General features: G+C 40.6%; 2 protein-coding genes across 2 annotated transcripts in view; one reads left to right on the top strand and one right to left on the bottom strand.

Moving 5' to 3' along the window:
• Window positions 1-349: 349 nt before the first annotated feature.
• LOC139951122 (spermidine synthase-like) lies at window positions 350-20,606 on the bottom strand. Its single transcript, XM_071949964.1, has 8 exons — window positions 20,409-20,606; window positions 15,263-15,383; window positions 11,794-11,886; window positions 9,129-9,282; window positions 7,714-7,797; window positions 5,961-6,106; window positions 4,305-4,427; window positions 350-3,361 (listed from the first exon to the last, which is right to left on the bottom strand). Exons 1-8 carry the CDS (start codon window positions 20,537-20,539, stop codon window positions 3,323-3,325), a joined length of 891 nt encoding a protein of 296 aa, XP_071806065.1. The 5' UTR covers window positions 20,540-20,606; the 3' UTR covers window positions 350-3,322.
• LOC139951123 (uncharacterized) overlaps window positions 10,778-23,341 on the top strand; it is a 29,768-nt gene continuing 17,204 nt past the window's right edge. The window contains exon 1 of the mRNA XM_071949966.1: window positions 10,778-10,816. The gene's annotated coding sequence lies outside the window, so the exon portion shown is untranslated. The remainder of the gene's footprint in view (window positions 10,817-23,341) is intronic.

Below are 23,341 nucleotides of genomic sequence, written 5' to 3'. Positions count from 1 at the left end.
GTACGCAAACACCAGACAGAGAGAGTATGAACCGAGCTTCACTCAAGTTACGGTCCGCAAACACCAGACAGACGGATGCCATTAACAATCATGTGCAAGTCTTGTATTCCAACAGTGGGACCCGTTTTAGTGGGAGAGTTCGTTTCATTCACGCGTAAAGTAAAGCAATGTAACTAAACTGCGCCAATAAAGTATCTAAACACTTACAAATAGTCAGATTTATCGGAACCTGAATTAGTATGCCAAAGAATAATTATTCATTTCTATTCACCGTTAATTTCTGCACATTTTGACACATCTTATGTTGCGCTACGATGTTGTTGGGTGGATTTATGGGCACTTGAGTGGCTTAAGGTCGAATTTCAAAAGTTGCAAAAGCCCCTATTCTCCCCAATTCCAGAAGGGAACTCACACCAGCCTCACACACAGACAAAATCAAGATAAAAGACACAAACTCGTTTCGTTTACTTGACCATGAAATTTATGGCCGTATCTTTAACTCTAAAACTGCTGATATCCTGTCCTCAATACTTGGTGTGTCCTCCATCACTGTTAACGGCAAGGAGTGGTCTTCTCATACTCCAAACGAGACATCTGATCTGTCCCTGGTCAATCCCCTGCCATTTCCTGATCAGGATGCGTCGCAATCCCTCGAGAGTGGTGTCAGGCTTGATGGACTTGTTCACTTTCTTCTGCTGCAGAAGTCACACTCGGGCGGCCACTCCTTGGCAGGTTGTCCACATTTCCCTGAGCTTGGTAGCCATTCCACCATTTTACTGACCGTCGCTGGTGACGTTCCAACTTGATGAGCTGCAGCTCGAATCGACATACCGGCTTCAATCAAACCAACGATCCGTCCTCTTTCCTGTTTGGTCAGTTGAGCCATCTTTCCTGTTATCTTGAAACACCTTTCCCTGTCTTACCATAATCAGGGATTCTGGCTCTTAACCCATTTTGTTGTATGCCTCCCATCTTTGACCCCTTTGCTTGGTTACTGACAATTATTGCTGATGTTCATCGCAACCGATTTACCCAAAACGCGACAAACAAATCATTTATTAAGCAGGCCTAGAAATCCGACGCGAATCCGCGAATCGATTCGCGCGAAGATTCGCGCCCGGCGAAGACGCCGCGAATCTGAGTAGATTCGCGTGAAATTGCCAGCATTTAGAAGGGGAAAATCACTTTCTCGGCTTTACATTTGGGTCAACATGAATATATTTGTACTAAGAACCTCTAGTTTTATTTTTTTAGTTCCGTTTATCCGACATAAAGTTAGTTTTTAAAAACATTCACGTCGCTGTCGAGTCGAGTCGTCGTCTGATCCTTAACCCTAAACGGCCGTCATCGTTCGTCACACACCACGCACTCCCTGCCTGTAATAATACACGATGTAGTTCGGTTGAATTTAAGTCGTTGGTAAACACAAGCCAAGGACCGGAACAGTTATTGGTTCCAGCCCAAAAACGAACCCCAGTATATTTTGTTTTATCCTGTCCGCGGATTGGTTGATAGCGCAAAAGATCCCGTTTTGGACCAATAGTCTCCCTGGATAGTAAGCTCACGGAATTAATCTGCTTTTATACACGTGGAAAAACACGATGCACAAACTACATGGTGCCGAGTATCCCATCGCTTCACACACACACACACGGTCGACCAAAGTTCAGTCTAACCAACATTCTAAACCGCATGCTGTGATTGGCCGTTGACGGCAGTTGGTAGTTCCATATTCACGATCTTCTTGACTAGAATTCAGTGCAGTACACGTTCACCAACGGAGTAAAGAAATGCTGCACGCTGTGCATTACGCCTGCAGATTGTGCACAATGCACAGCCTTGGAGGAGAAATTCTAATAACACGAACAACTTTTGCCGACGGAAGGCGTTATTGCGGGGGCAAAATTAATTGAATTATTTCTCAGTGACCGATCGTTGGTTCTCAAAGATTTCGTTGCAAACGGAGTTCAAGACATGTTCAAAACAACTGATCCTCAAATCTCGAATTCATAGAATTATTTTTGATGGAAAACGGATGATTTAGGGCATGAATTAAGAGATAAAATCGTCCAAAAACGCAATTCTAAGGACTTCACTTATTACACAATTTTTTTTTTTAAATGTTTTTTTTTTATTTTTTTTTTATTTTTTTTTTACACTTTACAAAATTTGGTGTATTCAATACACGCGATTGAAACAAAAAGTTAAGAGAAACCCCTGTTATGTCTTCTCATAATTGCTTTATTTTCAAAACACTTCATTTAGCAAATATTCATGTAAAAATATATGCAATAAAACAGAAATTCTCCCCAAAAATATGCCAGAATCCTTCCCCGAAATTTAGGAGAATCTTGGATTCTCGCGAAATTCTTCAGCGAGAATCCATTTTGATTCTCGCGGAGTCAAGCGAACTTCTAGGCCTGATTAAGGGCGGGCAAAAGAAACGCTGATCTTACTCGTCACAATACAACGATTTAGCTTGAATAGGGGCTTTTGCAACTTTTGAAATTCGACCTTAAGCCACTCAAGTGTCCATAAATCCACTAAACTACATCGTAGCGCAACACAAGATGTGTCAAAATGTGCAGAAATTAACGGTGAATAGAAATGAATAATTATTTTTTGGCATACTATTTCAGGTTCCGATATATCTGACCATTTGTAAGTGTTTAGATACTTTATTGGCGCAGTTTATAAGACCAAAGTGGTTGTTAGAATACGCACGGGACATGCACGGTCTCCCTACCTACCCATTTCGGTATGTGGGGGGCGTGGGTTAAAAACTAAAAACCTAAAAAAAAAAAAGAAAAAAAAAAGGATACCAGAATAAAACAACCACCAATTAGCTAAGATTCTACTTGCATGATACAATAAAAAATAATAATGTCAATTATAATGATTTGTATAATTTTAAACTGCGTTTAGAATATTTTATTGCCCTTGTTCACACAATTTAACATCCCGCAAACGTGAATTTAAACGCTATAATAATTCTGTCAAATAACATTAAAACGTGATGAGATCAAGTTTGAATGAATAAAACGAAAATAAAAATAATTAAGAAAATTAACACAAATCCAACAATATCCAGGTTTTGTTGAATTTGCATTGTGAGGAATACGCAGGTTTGTGCTTCAACATTGTGACGTGCTATTTGACTAACTTTTGAAACCTCTGGTACACATTGAGTTCGTATCAGAACCACACGTAACCTACATGTACTTCTCATAATTAAGACGTTGCTTCATTTGGTTCCAACAATCATGTCCACTCACTGGTAGTCTGTCCATGCTCAATCTAGCTTATCACCATTTTGTTGGGATTACTTTTCATTTTCTCCGTCATCTTCGTTTTCCAAAAACTAAAAGTCGGAAACAAAGAAAATATTCAAGTTTACAAAGCTTACATCCTTTTAGAGTGTCATGGCCGAGTGGTTAAGAACAGTCAAAGTTCTGGTGCTAAGTCACCAGAGTGTGGGTTCGAATCCCGGTCGTGACACTTGTGTCCTTGAGCAAGATACTTTACTATAATTGCTTCTCTTCGGGTTATAAATGAGTACCTGCGAGGGTAGAGGTTGATATTGTGAATGAAAAAGCCTTTGGAGCGATACAAACTGTTGCCCAGGTTGTATACTTCCAAGGGAGTTGATGAGAAACATTAAAAGGGATGTTTTTGGCCCTATGACCAGGGCACTAATTGATATACATAATTTACCAAAGGGATTTGTGTAATTTGTGGCATGCATTTTTTTTTCTTCATTTTTTCATTTTCTTTTTTTTTCCAGAGAAAAAGTGGAGGGAATTTCAATGTGATTTGCCAGCATGGGGTTTTATGGATAAAGCTGTTGGCTATAGAGCAACCGGTACACACCTGGTATGTATTACTGTGAAATCCTGGTGAGAGTCTTATGTTCAGTGTGACAAGGGTTTTGAAAATTTTGGTAATTAAATATTATTAGCACAACAAACTTACTTGGTAACGAGCATGGGAGAGCTGTTAATAGCATAAAACATTATGAAGTAATCCAGTTTTTAAGAAAGAGGGAATTTCTCACTAAAATAAGCAAGGCAAGAATACTTTTATTCCTATAAGGAATTGTGGGACACAGTGTATGACCTCATTTTTACCAGAAATTGAAGATTAAAAAAAAAAAAAAATTAGAAGGATATTTAATCACTCTTCCTGTTCTATCTTTCTGAGGATTACTCTCAGGAAAAAGATCAGAAAAAGCATACCCTGCAATTCTTGTTTCTGTAATTACTGAATCAATGATAACATTCACTTTAAGAACATTTCGTTCTCACCTTTCTGGCAAATTCAGGGAGGACAAAGGCTGCTTTGTGAATGTCACTATTGTAGTATTTCAGATTCAGGGTCTTCTTGACTTCATTTGTGCAGCTGCGAATTGGTTTCCTGAAGTTTGTGTCCTTCAGACGGAAAGGTACAGAACAAAACACTTAAAAGTAAAGACAAAAACAACCTGTTGTCTGTCCTATTAATACCGAAAACAAAACACATTGTTTCAGGATAGAAAGCGTCAACATTAACCAGCAGGACAGACACTACCATATTTTCAAAGGCGTGTTTTAAACTATACCGGTTTTTAAAGAACAACAGAAAATGAAACAAACGAAATACATCGAACACGAAGAAGGTTTACGGTGAATAATCATGAGAATAAAATCTGTTTTGGACAGAAGTGTTGGCTTTGAGAACACAATCTTTGAGACAGAAGTTATCTCATCCAGGCTCTTCTCGGAAACAACACTTTCCACAAGCATAACCCCGGCTACTCATGCAACAATCATGATCAATCATGAGAATGAACATGTATGGGGAATAAGAGTTGGTTTTGAGAACCCAATTTTGGAGACAGCAAGACCGTGCTCTGCTCGTCTTCTTCAATAAGACCCTTCCATTCTCATCCAGCCTCTTTTAAGGATTAACACCTCCAAACAAAAGTGACTTCAATCACAAGGTTGTAAAACCTATTGACCCATTTCACCTGACGTCATCAGCAGAAAAATCTTGAATGCGCCATACGCCTCTCTTAATATTTATGCATGACGTCATAATTCTTACCCAAAATGAGGCTATGGGCGCACATTCCCCATCACAGTGGCTGCGCCCATCGCCTCGTTTTGAGTTAGCATTGTGACGTACCTCATGCATAAATATTAAGAGAGGCGTATACACTACATGGCCCAAATTCATGGCTCTGCTTACCGTAAGCACAGAATCGGCGCTTACGGAAGCAGGGAATTCTGTGCTTATTTCACGGGTTAGCGGCGAATTTTGGCTTCTGCGCGTGCGTACTCCCCGTTACTAGGCATTCTAGGCTTACAAGGCTAGCACAGAAATTCGGCGCTTGCACGTAAGCGGGGAATCGTGATCGTAAGCGCAGAATTCGGCGGTAAGCAGAGCCATGAAATTGGGCCCTGGTGGGCAATTTGAGGTCAAACGGTAACGAAACAATCGAAACGCACATAGATTGGCCAATGAACCTCCTTTTGACCTCAAGGCGAGGGCGCCGAACTGAAATGACGTCATGTGCATAAGGTCTACTTCACTGTGCGTTTTCATTATATAACTCTATGCTGCGCGTTATGCAGTAAAGTGTGCATTTTAGGCGTCGCGGCGTTAATACACGTAAACCTAACTGCCCACCAACATGGTGGGCGTGGCATTGTTTGCCGCGTGTGATGCGCGTGCAAGGGGTCAATAGCCTAAACTCCTGCTAGTTATTGGACTGGAGTGGGATTCCAAGATCTACTGGACCGCGGACTGTTCCATTCGGAAGTACAAAGTGTGGACCTAACCTGAGAATAGGATTATATAAAAGGCAGGGTTTGAAACACTATGTGGAAATATGTCCACACATACCCAGCTCAGCATACTTTATGTTATACATACATAGTTAGGGAGCTTTAGATAAGTGTATCAACACTTTTGGTACCTACCGGATTAAGACTGCACAATGTGAACCCAATTTGACCACTTGGATATGAAGGAATGGTACAATAACCGTAGTCAACGACTGGAAACAATGTCTTGCAGAACTTATGCAGCGTCTTGACCTCTTCCAAGTTCAACCACACACATTCTTCTGAAGAAATTATAATGCATCATCAAAGTGTTATGAGTGGAAAGTTGTATAAGCAAGTTCAAAACGAGTTTTGGACCGCCTTCTGGCAGAAGTTCAGTTAACTTGATGTTTGTCAGAGGACCAACTGTTACAAACACAGATTTGTCTCAATCGTCGAATGGAACATAATTTGACATAAGAAAACATTTTCACTACTGCAGTCGTAAACATTATTCATCAGTGCTAGATAGCTCAGTTGGTAGAGTAGTCAAGACACGAAAAACCCTTTTTACACTACAGAGCGATTTTTCCGGAAAATAAACTCTTGGAATATCCCGGGAGTTTTTAACTAAACTGCCACCCCAGCAACTGTTCTAATATCCCCAATTTGGTAACTTACTTCCGGGATTACTATTTCCAAGGAATACTTTATGCACGGTCGTCTCACGGAAAAACGTTTCAACCTCATCCCTACCCCTGAGCACGCTTAATTATTTCCACGGAATAACTTATTTCCAGGGAAATTCCCTTGAGTTTTGTTGCAGTGTGAAAAGATCGACTGTGATTAAAATGGCATGCTTTATCCCATGTAAATCACAATTTGTTATGTCTACACCGTGGGCCCAATATCATAGAGCTGCCGAAACACACCCACACACACCCACACACGCCCCCCCTAACTTTAATGTTCTAACTTGAGAACATCCCATATTAAACACAATTCCTTTTCCGTTCAGCTCTGTTTTGGGTCGGGTTTATGGGATCCTGCCATTGTTTTTCAACTATTCCATTTCCTTAAGTGTTACCTTGTGGGGTTCCATGTTGCACAAGCAATTCGTTTGTGGGGTCCATTGCTGTTTACTAAAACGGAGCTCCCGTAAGCCAACACACACACGTGCGTAGCCAATGCACACCCGCATATATGGTTACCAGCTCACATTCACCATTTGACTGGTATCCTGGTTTTGTTTATTTGTGCACAAGAATAATTTTAGGCGAAATTTTCTGCTAAAGTGTTTCATGAAATTTGACCACATCCGCCCCATTGACATAATACATCATCTATCGCTGGAATGCAATGATTTACTGAACAGACATAGTCGATGACTGAGATGTCCACAGATGCAAAATAAATAACAACATAATGAACGTTATAGAATTGGTAAGGATCAAAAATCGTGAAGATCACAGATTTACATATAACTTACACGGTCTAATGATGATAGTAGAAGAAAACATCCCTTAAAATATTTCTGTCTGAAATGTCATATTATTATTGGATGAGAAATAAATAATCTGACTTCGCGTTTAGAGTTTATCGCTCAGTGAGCGTTTTACTTATTTTTGTTTTGGCATCGATGCAATGCAAAATTTTCTCGTGACCCAGATGGCCGATCGATTTCAAACTTCTACAGGTTTGTCAGTTCATGTATATGGTGGAATACATGAAGTGCTTACACTGTCAGCAATTCGTTTGCTAGCAAAACCAATTCTGTAATGTTCCTTTAATAGAGACTTATACGAAAGACAAAGTCTAAGAGAATCAAACAAAATATGCAGTTGTATTTTGATAGTGATAAGTTTGTTCATGATGAAACAATCTCTACACTATTACAAACATACTTTACCTTGGGTGCAAATAATTCCCCCAGGTTTTAAAGCCTTTGTCAAGAGTACATAGTATGAATCCTCAAACAGTTCAGCTGCGGGACCTGGCCAAACAATTAAAATAATGATACTTTAGTCAACATTTGCACAAACATGAACTCAACATTAACTTTTAAACAAAAGTTTCCTCTGTTTCTGTTGGCAGTGGACACTATTGGTAATTACTCAAAATAATTTTTAGCATAAAACATTATTTAGTGACGAGTAATGGGGAGAAGTTGATGATATAAAACATTGTGAGAAACGGCTCCCCCTTAAGTGTCATAGTTTTCGAGAAAGAAGTAATTTTCCACAAACTTGATTGGGAGACCTCAGATTTAGAACTTGAGGTCTCGAAATCAACCATCAAAACGCACACAACTTCGTGTGACAAGGGTGTTTTTTCTTTCATTATCATCTCGCAACTTCGACGACCAATTTGAGCTCAAATTTTCACAGATACACCAAGTGAGAAGACTAGTCTTTGACAATTACCAATAGTGTCCACTGTCTTTAAGTGACATAAACATTTTGGGAATGAGTGATATTCCGTCGTTTTTGGTGTTGAATTGAGTTTTGTGTTCGTCATTATGAGCAGGACTATTTTAATAGGCTAAAACGTGAAGTCATTGATAATTATGGTTGAAAACGGAAAAAACCTAAAACCAAACAAGACAATTACTTGTTGTTATTTATGAGGAATATATGAGATTAAAACCACCATCCTTTGAAAAAATGTATACAGGAATGGAATAGGTCGATGACGATCTGAACAGTGTCCGTACCAGAAACGTACTCACTAACTGCGCCAAGCACACTCAACACGGATCAAATATTAACCCGGAGGTGTTCACACTACGGCTTTCAATCCCTGCTTAAAATTTTAAAACGGATAAAGCGCTCTTTATCCGGTGTGGTGGCCTCCGAGCTCCGGCGTACTCAGAGCTCCGGGTGACGTCACCGGGGATTTAGGCACGCAGTAATCACGGTCTCAGATCTCTGGCGTGCAAAGCTCTCCGGGATGACGTAGCATGCTGTCGTTGCGGGCGTAAGTCTCCGGTGCTCTACATGCTGCTATACGATACCTCCCAGTACCCCTGCCCCCTAACCTCCGCGAATAAACCTTCGAGACCTGGTTTGTTATAGTACATCTACGAGTTCTTTTTAGAGGGGCAACCCAAAACCCTTTTCTGGCTTTCTGACCTCTGTGATTCCCGCACCTCAAATACTTGATAATGTGGTACTTTCGGACAATGCATATAACGGACAACCATTTTATAAACCGATGTTATGGTTTTTATATATTTATATTTTCTTCTGAATCGGGTTGGACAGGAAAATGACCGAGCCATACTACTTCACTTCCTCGTATTCATTGGGGGGGGGGGGGGTATACCTATCTGATCTGATGAGTCTGTAATGATGACGTCAAACTCGTTGAGATGTTGTTTCATAAACGCAAACCCGTCTCCTATGTGCTGCGTTAGCTTGGGACTTTCAAATCCACTGGACATCGTTCGGAGGTACTTCTTACTGACTTCTATAACTTTCTGAAGATCAAACGAAAAGAAAATAACCAAGATTTTTTCAGTGACAGTACAACATTGGGAACCTGTATGTTTATATTTAAAATATGCCACTATGCGAGTAATAGATTTGAAGAATATTTAGTACCGGTAAATCGACCTGCTCATTTGGTTACGGCCGGTTATGTGGTTTTGGGCAAGCTTTGGCAATAGACGGCGGGCACCGGCACCTATCACTCAAAAACTCCTAGGTCAGAATTGACCCTGATTCCGAGTCCCGTCGAGCATGACCCTTTTCCGGGTCAAGTTGACCAGTAAACTGGCTAAAAATTACCAATAACTTGTAAGAACTTAGAATCCAAAGAACAACTTGACCCAGAAATAATTCATGCTCAACGGGACTCAGAATCCGGCTCAATTTTTGACCTTGGAGATTTTAGAGTACATGTTAGCCATTCTGAATAGCAACAGTATTTTATGTAAATGAAACAATGGTACTGGCAGGGCTTACTGGAAAAGCTTGCCCTAAACCAAGAGTTAGAGAAACTGGATACTCTGATGGGGAATCTAATTTGAGTGTTAACTTACCAGACATTCAAAATCAAACCCGAAATGATTTAGCCACGAGCTTGTCTTGTATGGTCGAAAACCAAACACGCCTTGTGATACAAAGACGTTTGTTATACGTCGGTAACAAACTGTGAAGTTTGATTGATCGAGACCCAATCATGTGACGCGCAACAAAAACGCATGTTACATGACTCGACGAGCTGGTGTGGCGGCCTCAGCGCTCCGGAAGTCTCAGAGCTCCGGGTGACGTCACCGGAGATTTCGGCACGCAGTAATCACGGTCTCAGATCTCTGGCGTGCCAAGCTTTCCGGGATGACGTAGCATGCTGTCGTTGCGGGCGTAAGTCTCCGGTGCTCTACATGCTGCTATAACACGATACCTCCCCGTACCCCTGCCCCCTAACCTCCGCGAATAAATCTTCGAGACCTCCGAGAATAAGTCTACTACGAGAGTGTACTCGGCACGGCGCTAAAATCGACTACTTTCGCTTGGTGTGCGCAGGCACGGCATGACGTAATACTACCGTATTTGGTAATCTGGAGCTCTGAGACCGCCGGAGCTCCGAGACCGCCACACCGGGTAACATGAAAAGTGATGTACACCGGTGTACGTCACCTTGATCGTTCAGCGTTGGTCGTGTACGAAACAACTGCGGGTTCGAGGGATATTGTTTCTTGTTCGTCTGCTTGATAAACAATGAATAATCCGTCGTAATAATGTTTGAAAATGACAACAGAACTTCGAGAAGAGGATTAACAATTATACAATTGTATAGAAAAACAATTGTTGCACGCTTCGCCTCGGGTGCCATTTTCCCCTCGAGTGTACAAAACGCCATGTCCCCGTCACACCGTGCATCAATATTGTATACTGTTATATGGCTAAGGGTGCGACATACGCAAAGGTACATCGTAGAGAACCTCGATCGTCCCCAACGTTGGTCGATTTCCAGCGCTGTATAATTTTAACAACAGCCCGGGTTCGAGGGTAAGTAAATAATTGTTTTGTGTTTGAACAACTGTTCGTCTGTTTATCAAGACAAGCCTTCTCCGCCGTAAATTTTCATGCAGATCAATGTGCTTACGAGTATAAGCGAAAATTAGGCGGCTCAGACATCGACAGATTGCTCGTTCAACATGGATTTGCATTGTTACGTCATTCACTTTATATCAGTTATTAGCACCGAAGGGTTTGCATAAAAAAAGATTACTCATACTTGTTGCCCCTTAGGGGCGTCAATTTGTCTAAAAAGATGGCGGCGGGGGGGGGGGGGAGACATCGTAAGTCTAACGTTTACAGCGTTGGGTCCGGGACCCACTTTATTAGGGCCCGGGGAAACTTTTAGACCGGAGATGCTCTCTGGTGCAATCTAGGGAGTCTGAGGGGTGATATGTGCCCCCTCTCAGATGTTGGAAATTAAGGCCCTTTTTCAAGTTTCGATGCACAATTTGTTTACTATTGGTAATTATATCTAAACAACAACAACAACTCAACTATAGCTTCGTATTCTTATTATGTCTGCATATTTAATACTCAAACGGCGTTTCATCCCAATCATGACCAGCATCGTCAAGGATGGACCCAGACAAGTGATAGGGGGGGGGGGGGGGGGGATTTTGCGGACTGGGTTCTGGGCACTTTAGATGCCATGTGGTGCAATCTTAGACCAATTACAGGCATAATGCTCAATGAAACAGAACATAAAGCTTTGAAAAGTGAGAGCAGCAGTAACCCTTAAGGGTTAACAGCACAACACAAGGCAGTCACCAGCTTCGAAGAAGATGTTTCTAAAGTGAACCATCAAAGTAATGTACACCGATGGTATTTAACACAGAGCCGCGTTTGCGCTTTTATAGCAGTGCTGGACTAAACTCGCGCAGTAAGTACAAAACCAAGATTTATCCCAGACGTGGAGTCCGGTAATTGTCACATCTCGAAACTGGGTATATTAGTACAAATTTTACCTCATCGATTTCACACTGAGTGACACTCTCCACTTGTGGGTGTTTCACAACCTCTCGTATGACTCCACCATCACCGCCACCAACCACTAAGACCTGAAAGGTAAACAATCAATAGTATGCTCTAGAGTGGCCCTGAATAAAGACAGGTCAAGGCAGGTACTTGCTTTTCAGAACCAGCGATATCAATGGATACAATAATCTCATTGGACAAACGTGCAGTGATGTAAGCTTCGTAAGCTTTGCTTTCAGTGACGTTGGGCAAAGCCTGCACTTACGGTCGTCTGCATATGAATGTAGGTGAAAATGTTGTTTAGGTATAGAGAAAGGCCTTTTTGGAAGGCAAAACCGAAGAGCGAAATAACTTTGTGGACTATATATCTCCATTTTTATTGTCTCGTAGCTCATGGGTTTTAATACTCACTGAAACTTAGGGGCTGTTCACAATATTTTCTACATTTGGACAGGCGTACAAACCGTTCCCTTGGGAGGGAGTGGTTTATGTCAGCCGTACGCTCTCGTTGTACGTTCCTGATCCTCATATTATTTCTTTAATCTCTATAATTTATTTGCTCTTATTTAAAGCCATTGGACACTTTCGGTAAACAGTATTGTCCAAGGCTCACACTTCTTGAACCAGAACTTATATATAAAATAACAAACCTGTGAAAATTTAGGCCCAATCGGTCATCGGAGTCAAGAGAATATAACGGGGAAAACCACCCTTGTTTCCCCACGTTTCGCCGTGTCATGACATGTGTTTAAAATAAATCTGTAATTCTCGCTATCGAGAATTGATATTGTTTTAATGTTTTCTCAAAAAGTAAAGCATTTCATGGAATAATATTTCAAGATAAGTCTTTAACCATTACCTTCTGTAAACCCTGTAAATTATTTGCAAATCTGTGAAATTTTAATTTGTGTTCTGTACCGAAAGTGTATTTAACACGGTTCGCATGTTTTTCATTTTCAAGGTTCTTTATTATGTAGAAAAAGGTGGTTTTGAAAACGTGTACGGTTTGTAAGCTTGTGAAAAAAAGTTGATAATCGTTGACAATACAATCATGCCCAGTCTAGGTGATTGATGTAATGTCAAGCATGTCCGCCTTTGTCAGTGCAAACCAAATCTAGTTTTAACAAACGTTTTTTTTTTTTACTTATTGTGCATACTTGTTGAGCGATCATATATGGATCCATGAACCGACTTATATATTCAAATGTTGACATACACAGTGCAACATTATAGTTGGTTTAATACAGCTTGATCAATAATGTCTGGAGTTATTCAATGCGGTGTAGTAGTAGGCTACTTCGTTCAATCGTGAATTGATTTTGAAACAGACTTGCAACCAGGGCGCAAATTCAAGCAGAATGGTGCTTTTCAGTATTTACCAGCCAAGCTGCTATGTCACATGTACATAATTATGACTGACTGGTATCGTGCTAGTGTCTGCTATAAAGCAAACTTAAAGCCATTATACACTTTCGGTAAACAGTATTGTCCAAGTCCCACACTTCGTGTATCACAACTTATATATAAAATAACAATCCTGTGGAAATTTAGGCTCAATCGGACATCGGAGTCGGGAGAAAATAACGGGAAAACCCACTCCTGTTTTCGCGCGTTTCGCCGTGTCATGACATGTGTTTATAACAAATCCGTAATTCTCGTTAACGAGAATTTATATTGTTTTACCGTTTTCTCAAAAAGTAAAGCATTTCATGGACTAATATTTCAAGAGAAGTCTTTCACCATTACCTTCTGTAAACCCTGTAAATTATTTGTAAATCTGTGGTTTTTTTTTCTGTACCGAAAGGGTCCAATGGCTTTAAAGGCAGTGGACACTATTGGTAATTAATCAAAATAATTATGAGCATAAAACCTTTCTTGGTGACGAATAATGATGAGATACACCAAGTGAGAAGACTGGTCTTTGACACTTACCAATAGTGTCCACTGTCTTTCAGCAGCTCTATGAAATCGGGTCCTGGTTAACACGGAGGACGATATCGGATGGTCAAACATGAAGAAGGGTTGGCTGTGTATACTATTGGTAACTGTCAAAGACTAGCCTTTACAGTTGGTGTATCTCAACATGTATGCATAAAATAACAAACCTGTGAAAATTTGAGCTCAGTCGGTCATCGAAGTTGCAAGACAATAATGAAAGAAAATAACCTTTATCACACAAAGTTGTGTGCGTTCAGATGGTTGATTTCGAGACCTCAAATTCTAAATCTGAGGTCTCGAAATCAAATTTGTGGAAAATTACTTCTTTCTCGAAAACTATGGCACTTCAGAGGGAGCCGTTTCTCACAATGTTTTATACCATCAACCTCTCCCCATTACTTGTCACCAAGAAAGGTTTTATGCCAATGATTATTTTGAGTAATTACCAATAGTGCCCACTGCCTTTAAGCCAGAAAGAAGGTGCTGACAAAATGGCGGGCGAAATAAATGCAGAGTGACGATACAAAAAATCATCACCTCTCTTTCTGTTATGTATTACTTGTAATTGTTCAAAGCGCCCCTTGAGAGGTTTACACACTAACTTCAAGAAGATACATTGTACAACATTTCTGCACATTTTGTACACTCGTTTACTTCGCACATTCTCAAATAATATGCGTCCCTGTGGAGGCATCTTTTGTTTTTTCAATTGTCCCTGTACTTCGTGCGCCCGTTAAGCACAAACCCGACCGTTAAGCAGCTCTATAAAATTGGGCCCATGGCCCAGCTTCATGGCGCTTACGGAAAGTGGGAATTCTGTGCTTACGGCAAGCGTATTTCACGGGTTAGCGGCGATTTTTTGCTTCTGCGATGCGTACTCCATGTTACTAGGCATTCTACGCTTACAAAGCTAGCACAGATATTCGGTGCTTGCACGTAAGCTGGGAATCGTGATCGCTAGCGCAGAATTCGGCGGTAAGCAGAGCCATGAAATCGGGCCCGGCAGGAGTTAATTATAACCGACTGTTTTCGGATACGTTTGTGCGGGTCAGCCCACAACCTCGTTCCCAGGATTGAGCGATTTCGCTGTCTCATAAAAATGCACCACACGTACAGAGTTAGACGTTGAGAAACACATTTTTACAGAGTTTCCTAATAATATTTGTTATTACATATTTTCACCAAAATGGCATTTATGAATTGGAATAAAAGAGTAGTGACTTGTAATCGGATCAGGCCTTTATCGCACGGCCACGACCCTGCCGGTTTTAAACGGCCCATTAAGAACTCGTCGATACCCTTTTATTCCCTTATAAAACATGAACGGATGAAAGAAAGTAGGAGGGTTGACTGTGTACTGTGTAGATGCCTTCACCACATGAACATATCGCATAGCATGCTTTACCAATGAATACACTGTAGTGGACGATAATAATGGTCAGACAGTAGGTGGAATTACAGATAATTGTACGTTCTTTTACAGTTTATCTTCAGACATAGGATGACTGTTACATTGGTTACCTTTTGGGGGTTGGGGTGTGAATTCAGAGGTAGATGGGATATCATTTCATGGTAGCTAAACTCATCTCTCTCTGTGCACTGGATAACTCCATCCAGTATGAGGACATTGCCGTAGTTTTCACTGAAATTTAGCAAAATAAAAATCAGTTGTTGTCACGTATAGTCACTCCCTTTGATGCTGGCGTTATACTACAACTTCGAGTTGGCAAAAGTGATGTGGAAACAAAATAATTTATGAAATTTAGCAAAATAAAAATCAGTTATTGTCACGTATAGTCACTCCCTTTGATGCTGGCGTTATACTACAACTTCGAGTTGGCAAGAGTGATGTGGAATAAAATAATTTATGAAATTTAGCAAAATAAAAATCAGTTATTGTCACATATAGTCACTCCCTTTGATGCTGGCGTTATACTACAACTTCGAGTTGGCAAGAGTGATGTGGAAACAAAATAATTTATGTGTTTTTTAACCGTATATTCAGATGAGTACACAATTTGGCATTGTACGTGGAATGCTGACCCCGAGTCATGGGGGATAGCCCTTTGAATCAGTACCTGGTAAAATTTCTCCCTCAGCTGATGCGTTAAAAAAACGCGGTTTTCCCAAACAAAATTTCTGTATTGATTTGTTTGCAGTTCTGCGTTTTATGGAGCTCAAACTATTAACAAATGATGAAGTATAAAAATTTCTGAACTAAACCTTGTGGCACTCCAAATTGTAGAGTCTGCCGCCTTGACAACAATGACCCTAGAGACACCCTTTGTGTTCTACCACGCATAAAAGAATTCAGCCAGTCATAGACTTTGCTTCTAATTCCGAAGCGGTCATGTAATCTTTTTGCAAGAATGTCATGGTCAATGGTGTCAAAGGCGGCAGACAAATCCAGCTTTACTAAAATAACATCATGTTGCCTACCGAGAGCACAATCAGCCCGAGGTTTGTCAATTGGTGTTTTATAGTGCGAGGTGGTGCACATCAGCATTGCTTTGCAGGGTCCTCCAGCGACGAACAAATTAAAGCTTTTAGTGAATCATTGTCAATATTGTTCAGAACACGATGTTGTTTTACTACTTTCACTGGCGGTGGTCGATGCAGACACAAAATGAATCGAAGCATGATCAGAGGGCATGGAAGAATCAATCACAAAGTTACACAGCCAGGGGTCAGCAACCCGGGTTAAAACCACATCAAGAGTGTGAACCCATAACATGGGTCGGCCCAACAATATGCTGCACCAATCCAAAAGAAGTGAATAAATCAATGAACTGTTCAGCACCAGCACAATGTGGATCGTCAACATGCGCATTAAGATCACCCAATATCACTAGATGACCTGGCGACGTTAAAGCACACTCCATAAGAATTCCAAACTCATTCAAGAAGGTTTTGACTGTTATTTTGTGAGCACTTGCTTCCACTACCCAAAATTGAATTTCATAAGATTGACGTTATTTTCCCCTTAGATTAAACAAAATTTCCTTCGAATTTTTGAGAATTTCTTTAAAATGTCCTTAGATTAAATGACTTAAATTCACCATTGTATTTGATGAACATTGTTGTCTCATCTATTCAAATAAATAGTATCGAAACCAAACTGATTACTTTGCTGGGCGTCAGGTAGCCTTTAGTCAAGGCGCACGCGGTACACCGGATGGCACGCACAACCCCAAACATGTAACGCACGAAAAAAGACTATCACTGCGAGCGGCAAAGCCGCGAAGCGCCTTTACCAACTCGTTTTGGGGCCTTGTTTTTCTTTACATTTGCCAACGATTTTGGTGGGAGAAAATGTAATGCATAATGCATTAGCGTGGTGAGTTGCTGGCCAGTAAAGAAGCCACAATTACTTGCATGACGTCGCGAGAACGTTCGATGCAGATTCGTTACATTTTCTCCCACCAAAATCGTTGGCAAATGTATAGAAAAACATAAGGCCCCCAAAACGAGTTGGTAAAGGCGCTTCGCGGCTTCGCCGCTCGCGGTGATAGTCTTTTTTCGTGCGTTACATTTTTGGGGCTGTGGGTGTGCTATCCGGTGTGCCGAGTGCGCCTCATTACTATAATAAGCGAAGAGTTCCCACGGTCAGCTCACTACCATAATGCCCGCGAAAGACGAGACATGTCTACACACCACCACCACGGACGCTCAGCGAGCATGATAGGCGTGCGTGATTGGACGTCAAAATGAATAATTCATTTGCCTCACATCCTGTGTTGTCTGAAAGGTCTGACGAAAGATATATATATTCATGGGCTGCATACTAGCATATCCGAGTACCCCCAAATTTTTCCACTTGTGGAAATTTTTTAATACAACACATTAAACCCGGAAGTTACAGACCCGACAAGGCTGTCAGCCTGACGGCCTCCGCATGCGGTTAGTGGTACGAGTGCGGATGACTTGTGTGCACAGTAGTCGTACGATGTGACAGTGTGTATACGGATGGGTCATGCGGTGTGATCGCACGCACCACGCACAGGGTATACGGGTGGGTTTACAGCGGCGTTTTTTCGGAGCGAATAATGCGACTGCCTTGAGCAAGGCTAATGCAAATGCAAAACAGACTGTGATACCCGCAGATGTACCTGCAAGAAGCTGGGCTTTGAATGCTCAGTAGTGTGGTGTCGGGTGGCGAATGCAAGGGAATAAACTGTATGAATTCGCCTTAGGTAGTCACTGACACATTGAGCGAGGAGCTCTAATGTTCTTTGCCCCGTTTTAGTTCTCAAAACTCTACCCTAGCTAAATGCGTTAAATCGATTTTGGCGCGGAAAATGGCCGCCATTTTGAATTTCTTTGTACTCCTAATAATATAAAGAAACAATGCAGTGACAATTCCCATGAAAAAATAAAACTTCTTCTTTGTATAGGGTGTGCATACGTACTTTAGGGGGAAAACGGTAATTTTTAATGTATGCAAATAATGCATATTACCCCTGCTTACTTTTTCCTACTGTTTGGATATGTAGTTTTAGAGGGTTTCAGGAGATACTTGCAAAATAAATCATATCTGTTGCAATTTTGTCTAGGTCAAACCATAGATTGACTAGACTTTTGTCTGGTTAGATGAACATATTTGTTTTAATGACATGAATTTTACCATCCATTGATCGGGCTTTCCACAGCGCAAAGTTCAAACACTGGCGTATGCAATGTGAAGACAGGCATTTCACATAGACATAATAATTTGCATAGGCAAGCTAGGTTGGCCACGTTTAGATTGTTGTTTTCCACCCGCTACTTCCACGTTGTCGTTTCAAAATATGTAATCATTTGAGGTGATGATATACCTCTTTTGAAAGAGTGGACACAATGGTTTGTAGGACCGAGTGGGTCGGACACAATGGTTTGTAAGACACATTGGGTCGGACACGATGGTTTGTAGGACACATTGGGTCGGACACAGGACCGAATGGGTCGGACACAATGGTTTGTAGGACGCAATGGGGCGGACACAATGGTTTGTAGGACACAAAGGTCGGACACAATGGTTTGTTGGACACAATGGGGCGGACACAATGGTTTGTTGGACACAATGGGGCTGACACAATGGTTTGTTGGACACAATGGGGCGGACACAATGGTTTGTAGGACACAAAGGTCGGACACAATGGTTTGTATGACCGAATGGGTCGGACACAGTGGTTTGTAGCACACAATGGGGCGGACACAATGGTTTGTAGTACACAATGGATCGGACACAATGGTTAGTAGGACCGAAAGGTCGGACACAATGGTTTGTAGGACACAATGGGTCGGACACAATGGTTTGTAGGACACAATGGGTCGGACACAATGGTTTGTAGGACACAATGGGTCGGAAACAATAGTTTGTAGGACCGAATGGGTCGGACACAATGGTTTGTAGGACACAATGGGGCGGACACAATGGTTTGTTGGACACAATGGGGCGGACACAATGGTTTTTTTGGACACATTGGGTCGGACACAATGGTTTGTAAGACACATTGGGTCGGACAAAATGGTTCAAAAATAATGTCGGACTTAAGCGTCAACGTCGGACTCAATCGTGTGTAACAAACGTTCAAAGCAAGTAGCTTATGACGGTTGTAAGTTATTTTCTGGGAGAGGGATGTTCACCGTATATTTGCTAATTTACCGACGTCAAGTTCACTTATCTTGTCGCAACTTGAAACCTTACCGATGACTCTGGACCCGGGTTCTTCAACACGTCTTTAAAGATCAGTTAGAGGATCTGGTCCAGGAACATACAGATGAACATATCCATGCTTAAAACATTTACTCACAGCCGTACTTGGAAGACGACGATTGTCATAATTAATGTTCCTCACCGCGGTAACTTTACGTAATTCCAAAGGACATGAATGAAGACACAGATCAGATCTCCACATGTAATTCTCAAGAACGGCAAGAAGAAGCATGGCATTAACAAATGTTTTGTAGTGCGTAAAATGTCCGGGTTGCGGGCCGCGGCCATGTTTGATTCGTAACATACCACTATGTAAAAATGGGCTGATATAAAAACGATAAAATACTCACTCCAGAACGAAATAATGACATCAAAATCCAGTCAACAGTTCAATAAAATGTTACACAGTCAATATAACATGAAAGCCAACTAACGACTGATTTCATAATACTATATACATTTTGTGGGTTTTAAATATTCTAAACTGATTCTGTACACGTTAATAACACGTTGCCTTGGTTCGGACGAGTTGGTTTATTAAAAGCGTTTGAAACCGTTTGTTATAAAATGCACATGGTTAGAAAGATGTTTTAAAAGTAGAATATAATGATCCACACAAGTATCCGTCGAAATTGCACGGTTTTCCTTTTACGTCGCGAACTATCACGGTCGGCCATTTATGGGATTCAAAATTTTGACTCGCATAAACGGCCGACCGTGTTAGTCGACAGGGTAAAAAGAAAACCACGCAATTTCGAGGCATATTTGTGTAGATCATTGTATTCTACTTTTACAATATCTTTCTAACCATTTACGTTTTACAACAAACGGTTACAGAACGCTTTTCAAAGACCAACTCGACCGATCCAAGGCAACGTGTTCCTTTAAGCAAAACTATACAGAACGGAATTGTAAAAAAAAAAAAACATTGAGGGAGGGAAAATAAGTAAATGTAACATCAACAAATCTCACCTTTTAAAAACAAGAACATCTTGATATTGGGACTTCTCGTGATACAAGACTTCCTTTACTTTCAACGACAAGCACTGACCAGGCCAGAGTGTACTTAACTCACTAAACCAACCCTCTCGCAAACAATCCATTTCCAGTGAGTTCCTCTTGTGTGTTTCGTATGTTTCGCAGAGAGCCACCTATAATATGGGTTGTTCGCTTGGCCCACCACGTCTCTGTGAAATCCAGGTTTGCAACCATATGGCTCCCAGGGCCCCTATGGAAGTCACATTTGACTGCACATGCACGCCCATTTATTGATAAACAAAATGTTTTTTTCTTTGTACTTATTTCTCTTTTCATTGAAGCACCCTATAGTTTATGCATTTAAAGCCATTAGACCCTTTCGGTAAACAGTATTGTCCAAGGCCAACACACTTCGTGTATCACAACTTATATATAAAACTAGAGATTGAGAGTTTGTGAACAAACTCAAGGTGTTCGGTTTCCGGGAGTAAAAGCCTGGATTACAAAACAAATATTACACCTTGCTTTGTTCTCAAGATTTGTAATAAATGATTCAAATTACAAAAACTGTCAAAACCACATGATTACGTCATCTAGTAAAAGTGTATGTTTGGTGACGTCATCGGTAATATTTGTTTTAAACCAGACCTTTGCCAGACTTGTATGGTGTGATGGTAAAGCATCAAAGGATGTTTATTTCGACCTAAAAGACAATAAACCACGCCCTTTCAAATCATTTCACAGTCACTTCCTGTTTAAACAGGTCAAAAGGTCAACGAAAGTTCACCAACATATCCATTTCTGTCAAGTACGTAAAGCCCTTTCATATGATGTACAGATTGTCAAAATAGCTTATGTAGTTTAGGAAATATTGACTGACGGCTGAAGAAAAGACTGTAAGGGGCATGTATGTTTTAACCGCCTTGAACGAAGACTATTCTTCATGAAGCTTTTTCGCGCTCTATTGATAATATTTTAAAAAAGAAGTAAAAAAAAAAACGTGGATCAAAAATAATGATTTTTTGAAATAATGATTTGAATTTTTATTACTCAAGAATGGATGACGTCATCATGACCTAACTAACACATTATTCCACTCCTAATGCATATCTAACTATGTGCGAAGTTTCAAGTTCATACGAGTTTGGGAAGTGTGCTTTTGTTCGAGGACAAGGGACGAAGAGAAGAAGAAGGTGAAAATCTGGATTGTTTTATTGATTTGTTTGTACTAAAGTTTTGTTTAATCCGGCAGTTTATTTTAGCAAGACCACTCCTAATTGCTTGGGCCTTATGCTTTAACCATTCTGTTTTCTTTGAATGTTTTGTATTGTAACATCCATGTCTGTGCATGGAGGTAGAAACATATTAGTTTATGTAACGTCCTTTCTTACTAGAGAAAGTTTGAAAGGGCTTATGTTATTTCAGATATTTTTTTTCTTCAAAATATTTAACTCAAAATAACTTGGATAGTTGTTTTAACAAATAATCAAAACAATTGATGATTATGCTAAGTTCAAGAAGTAATAGATATCGTAATACTGACGTGAATTCCGTGGGCCCAAAACGCCCTTCACCCGGGGGGAGTGGTCGATCGATGTAACGTCTCTATTCTTCTCGGTGTTTAACCAAAACATGACCAATGTTCGTCATTTTGTACTGTTGTTTTCTCACATAATTAAAAGTCCCATGAATCACTGAAGTAGGTGGCCATCTCAGCGAAGCTTCGTCTTCAATTCCACATTGACCACTAAGCCAGCAGAAGGGTAACATTTGAACAATTTGACGCTGAAGATTGAAATGAAATCGTTTTCGCAGCGTTCTGCATAGCTATATAGTTCTATGCATATCACGCTATGGCACAGAGTACAACAAACTTGGCAGCATGCCACCAAATAAATTATGCCTAATACACTACACGTGTACCGCCACAAGTGTTACGCACAACCAAAGGGGAAATTTCGTAGTTCTTTATACAAGAAATTGTGAACTTTCAAACTCGATTTTGAACCAGAACACGAGCTCAAAATGGGATCACGTCTGCGAGGCATTTACGGAGTTTTTAACGAACTTTCCGATGATGTGTCGATTGTAACAACCCATCATGTAGATCAAAAGTTATGATTTTTTGAAATAATAAACTTTGAAAATTCATAACTCAAGAATTGATGACGTCATCGTGACATAACTCAAACAGTTTCTTCTCCTTATACATATCTAACTATGTGTGAAGTTTCAACTTTATATGTGCTTGGGAAGTGTGATTTTTTTAGCGGACAATCGCCGCTAATAAGCAGAATGGATGATCACTGGAGCGTGCTCTGCTGCACCGCTAATACACTGCACGTTGTGTGTATGCCTACGTGCAATGTTTATGCACATACCAATGGGGATTTACGTTGTTCTTTAGACGTGAGTTTTGAAATATGCTAATCACATTCACGCATGCGTTCAGACCCTGTTGGTTGGCAAACGCCATAGAGTTGTGCACTAAGCAGACGCGCAATCGCGTCTGTGTCACGCAGCCATTAGCCGTGTACAAAACATAGATATATAATAGAATAATATTTTAATTCTATATCTATGGTACAAAACAGCACGATGTTCCCTCATTTTGCCAACCAAAACGTTAGTGCGCACGCGCTATGTGCAATTTACATATTTTCATGGGAAGGGTCTATTAGAAGTGACTTTGGAGTATTGCAGTTCAGTTTGGAGTGGCACTTTGAAACGCAACATGAAATTTATTGAACATTTATTGTCCAAAGACGAGCCACGAAATTAATTTTACATCGTCCTCAAGAAGACTACAAGACACGGTTAGAACGTCTTTTTTTTATTTTAAAACTGTCTTTCAGAAGGGAAATGAGTGATCTATTTTTTTTCCTTTTTAAATACGGTCAAATTGACATAAATGTTGATAGCTTTGT

The sequence above is a fragment of the Asterias amurensis genome, chromosome 18, assembly GCF_032118995.1.
Source record: "Asterias amurensis chromosome 18, ASM3211899v1".
NCBI lineage: Eukaryota > Metazoa > Echinodermata > Asteroidea > Forcipulatida > Asteriidae > Asterias > Asterias amurensis.
This window is presented reverse-complemented; position numbering and strand designations above follow the sequence as displayed.